The sequence below is a fragment of the Myxine glutinosa genome, chromosome 2 (genome assembly GCF_964187855.1).
Source record: "Myxine glutinosa chromosome 2, kmMyxGlut1.1, whole genome shotgun sequence".
Lineage (NCBI taxonomy): Eukaryota > Metazoa > Chordata > Myxini > Myxiniformes > Myxinidae > Myxine > Myxine glutinosa.
The window spans coordinates 63,288,144-63,293,143 of NC_136262.1; the positions used below are offsets into that span (position 1 = coordinate 63,288,144).

General features: G+C 45.0%; 1 protein-coding gene across 1 annotated transcript in view; it reads right to left on the minus strand.

Annotated features, from left to right (window-relative positions):
• PTPRK (protein tyrosine phosphatase receptor type K) overlaps positions 1 to 5,000 on the minus strand; it is a 455,725-nt gene that overhangs the window by 415,542 nt on the left and 35,183 nt on the right. The window contains exon 2 of the mRNA XM_078772597.1: positions 4,612 to 4,889. Within this exon, the coding sequence (XP_078628723.1) occupies positions 4,612 to 4,878 (267 nt within the window). The 5' untranslated portion in view covers positions 4,879 to 4,889. The remainder of the gene's footprint in view (positions 1 to 4,611; positions 4,890 to 5,000) is intronic.

Genomic DNA, 5,000 nt, shown 5'->3' on the forward strand with positions numbered 1-5,000 from the left:
ATATATATGGGCCATTACCAAAAGCCATGAACTTATTGTACAGTTGACAAAATCTCCAGAACGATCCATGCATTTCTGCCAGTGCTGCGTGAGCTTAAAAATCCCACTACGGTAAAAGTCCGTTCCAACACTTCATAAACGGCTACGCAAGGCTATCTGGACTGCCTCATCATTTCATAGTGCTGGCCTCTTAGATGATCTCTCATTTATCATTAACCCCCTTCTACTGTGGTTATACGTAATCAATTTACCCACCATCCCACGTGCTGATGCTCTCACAGTTTGGACCTGACCCTCAAATTTTCATCCTGAGCTCCTGCACAATTTCATGGCACTGCAGTATGGCTCCGTCTACATACCTGCTCCCAAATGTAGCATCCCCAGGTTGCTGGGCCACTTCCGAATTACTTTTCACCTGCTGAATTCTGGGGAGCCATCATTGACTCCCCCAATTGCACTCTCTTGCACGGGGCGCCTCGGCTCCTCGCCCTGGATACCTGCGCCCTCCTTACAAAATGTAGTTGCCCTTCTAGGATCCATGGTCTGCACAGGGTCAGTGCACTCCCAGCATCCAGGGTGCTTCTCTAACCAAAACCTACTCACCATGAGCCACACTCCAGCACATCAATTTACTCTTGCACCACTTCCAATTGATTATTGGAAATCTCCCCATTATTTTCCACAAGATTATTGGAAATCTCCCGCGATCAAGCTGAGCCTATGGGTCTATCACTACGCCATCACAGACAGGTCGGTGGTCTCTCGTCTTCCACTGCCTCTTTTCTGGTCTTGCACCCTCTGCTATTGCCATGCTTTGTCCCCCAATGTTTCTGCAGGGCACACATTATGGTTCACCATAAACCCCTTCTAATTACACTACCTAAATACAGGATCACTGCTCACCTTCACTCATTTGTACCTTAATTTCCAGTTTTCCCTCCTGAGTGTTTCATTCTGCATCCATATTGTCCAACTTATGCATTCTCTTCTGCCCCTCATTTCTCCCCACACTCATTGTTTGTCCAAGAGGGAAAAGGTGAAGGGAGGGGAAGGGGTGAGGTGGGAGTCTGGAAGGAGAGATTGGGGGGAGATGAAGGAGGGGCTGGGTGGGAGGAGGCAGGGGAAGGGGTGGGAGCAGGGATGAAAAGGGAGGAGGGAGGGGAGGTAGGAGGAACGGGTAACTTTGCCTTTGCTCACCCCTCTTTCCTCACTTCCCCTCTCCATCACTCCCCTCCCCCCTCCTCACTCTTTCCTACCTCCTATCTCTTCCCCCTCTCCCCCTCCTCACTCTCCCCTCCCTCCTCCCCCCCATCCCCTTCCTCGCTTCCCACTTCCAAGTCCCACTCCTCACTCCCCTCCCTCCTCTCCCTCCTCTATTTCCCCCTGTACAGCTCCCCCCCTCCTAACTATTTCCTCCCTCCTCTCTTGCCCCCTTCATCTATCTCTGCTCTTTCTCTCCCACAACTCTCTCTATCCCCTCCTCTTTCTCTCTATCCACTTCTCTTAGTATTAAATTGAAAACATGCCATTTAGAATCAAGGAGATCAACCCATGATATCTGTGGTATAGCCCAAGTGTCGGTCATGAGACCGATTAGTTTCACAATGTAGAGTGAGTGCCCCAGTTTTGATATCATAACTGCTCATGACATACAATCAATGGTTTACGCAGATGATACACAGCTATATATTCTGTCCAAACCATCTCAACGTGAGGTCTCGCTGGATCGACTCAATGCAAGCATCGCTGATGTTAAGCTTTGGGCGACCCAAAACGAACTTGCATTAAATTATTCTAAGACAGAAATCATCCATTTTTCCTCAAAGTTTCTAGCAGTGCCTCATCCACTGACCGTGGTGCTTGGCGATGCTGACATGTCTCCCATTGTCCATGCAAGAAACCTTGGTACAGTCATGGATAATCATATAACCATGAAAGAGCAAATTAAGAATGTTTGCCACTCTGCCACTGCAGCAATTAGATGCATTGGGCAGATTTGGAACGATCTTACAAAGCAAGCTACACCCATTTTGTTACATTCGTTTGTTGCCAGCCGATTAGATGTCTGTAACAGCCTGTGTTATGGGCTGCCACAATCTGACGTCCATCAGCTACAACGTGTACTAAACACTGCTGCTCAAATATCAAAACCCCAAAAAATCTCCACTGACTTTCAATTGAAAATAGAATAGTTTTTAAGATCCTTCTACTCGCCTATAAAGCACAAAACAACATGAACCCCGGCTACATAATGGACACGATCAGCCCTTATGTACAAGCACACACTTTGAAATCTACAGGCCAATCACTCCTCAGTGTCCCAAAAGTCTCAACTCGTTACTATGGTGACTGAGCATTTGAATTAGCGGCTCCAACTCTTTGGAATTCGCTCCCTCTACACTTCCGTCAAGTAGCCGGTCTACAAATTTTTCAAACATTACTCAAAACACATATTTTTTACCAAACACTCGAATATAATCCCGATGTCACTGTACTCATTTGCCTTTCTGAAATAAACGTTGGTTTGTGTGAATATTGTTGATTTTAATTTATTTTATTTGTAAAGTATGTAGAGGATATTAAATTATCATCATGCGCTATATAAACCTAGCAGCCTTGACTTGATTAATATTATTATTATTTGCTAGTTCCAAATAAATTTGGCTCACCCACCTTATTCACCTCATCAAATCTTCATTAATGTCCCCTTTCTTTCAAAACCACCGTTGGGATGAGAAGAGGAACAAGGAGGAAGGCCTCTCTCCTAAACGGTCTGCAAATTAAAAAAAAAACTATAGCAATGCGGCTGCTTCACCAATATGCCTCCGCGTAGTCCCTGCCCATGACAACGGGTAGATGCCCTCGTTGACTGTCTTTAAAATACACAAGTTTGATTTAAATCTCTTTAGCTGTTCTAAAGTATCACATTTTTACCAGACATGATAGGTTTCACATCGATCAGTGAAGCGGTTTTGGAGAAGGGTTTATTTAAAATATCGGCTTTCAAGCTAATATGACGGCTTCCAAACCACGTGCCATATGACATCAAAAATGTACACTCTGCATATGTATGGGTAGGGGATCACGTTTGTAAAGTTTTGTGTTGATCGGATAAGGTTTGTTTTTCTATCCAAGATGGCTGCCAAACCACGTGACCCACGACATCATTAATTTCAAATTACATGAAGCAATGGTGTTATATGACAGTTGCAAAGTTTCGCATCGATAGGGTAAGCGATTTCTGACATATAATTATTTAATATTTTTCTTCAATCCAATATGGCTGCCACACCATGTGACCGATGACGTCTTGTGATCAACTTTTAATCATCATGCCCTGTCGATGACACACGTAAAGTTTCGAGTCGATTGCTTTTGGAGTTTGGGAGTAGATTTTTCAGGTTTTAGGTTAAATCTAATATGGCTGCCAAACCATGTGACCTATGATTTCATAAGTTTAATATTTAAATACAAATGGGTCATAGATCATGGTCATAGATCATACAAATGGGTCATAGCTCCATGACATTCGATTCAAACATTTATGGCTGGTATACCATTTCACCGATGATGTCATCATTATCATGCTTATGTTCCCCATTGGGAGTAATTGACAATGTGCCAAGTTTTATTTTTTTCCCATTCAGTGGTTTCCGATATATATTTTTCAATTATTTGCGTTTCATCCAAGATGGTTGCCATACCATGTGACCTATGACATCACAATTATCATAAGTGTGTGAGGTGTGGGGGGAAGCATTGAGAGGGTGGGGGTGAGGAGTGATGCAGAAAGGGGTGTGTGTGTGAATCTTTGAGATGAGGAGGGGGTGTGGGGGGGAGGTGAGGAGGGGTGTGGGGGGGAGGTGAGGAGGGGTGTGGGGGGGAGGTGAGGAGGGGGTGTGGGGGGGTTGGGGGTGGGGGGTGGGGAGGGGGTGTGGGGGGGTGGACTAGATGCTTTTTTGATTCCAAATTCCCAGCTTTGACAAATGGAGATAAAGATCATGGGCTGAGAGATTAGATCGCCTGTTAAAGGCACAGAGAAACGCTGCACTGTATGAGCGGGGTAGAGTGGGTGGGAGGAGGGGGGGGGGGGGTGGGGAGGGGAGATAATTATTTTTAGCAACTACAATACCTCCCTCGTATTGTTGATCGATTGACCACCGCTCCTATGTATTCCCAACCTCCCTTATATTTGATCTCTAGTTTTCTTTTTCTAAAAATTTATTTTCTCAAATTATCTCCTGTCCACCCAGAATCTTCCATGGGTACATAATATGTAGATACCTCCTTACCAGATTGTCAAATGCAAATATGGGAAGAACGTTTCTTAGATACATCATCCAATAAGCAAATATTATAGGGCATCATCAAACCTTTGTTTTACGTCTGAATATAAAGACCATTTAGTATCCACCATCACCAAAAATGCAAAACTTTTCATTGACAGCACTCCTCCATCAGCTGTTCAAAACTGAATATTCACATCGGAAGATTAAGATTGTTTCAAATGATTTACAAAGCTGATTAAGCAATGAGCGTGAATACAAATTCCACCCTTGAACATACAAAGGCACCACAAACAGCACTAATGGGTACCCAAAAGCGACTTGCCAGGTATTCATTTGGCCAGAAGACGCTGACTGCAAGCTCTGCACGTTTCCAGGTGGTCGCCGCCACCCTATCGACGGCGTTCCACACAGCTCGACCAAGAGGCCCACCGTTCACCCTCACGAAGAGACGTAGTGTGGGCTGCTGTGCATCATTCGGTGCCAACATCCTGAAACTGAAGCTGATGCAGTGTGTGTCGTTCTTTGCAGCGGATGGTAGAGAGAGACGAGCCACCCGGCCTAGAGGGAGTCCTTGTGACGATGCCACCATCGCAAACGTACCTAAGAGTGCATGCAAGAGGAGGGGGAACAGAATTAAGTTCAGAATTATCATGTACAAACAAAGACCAATGCTGACAGACGGATCCTCCGACATAACGTCCATCCCGGGGC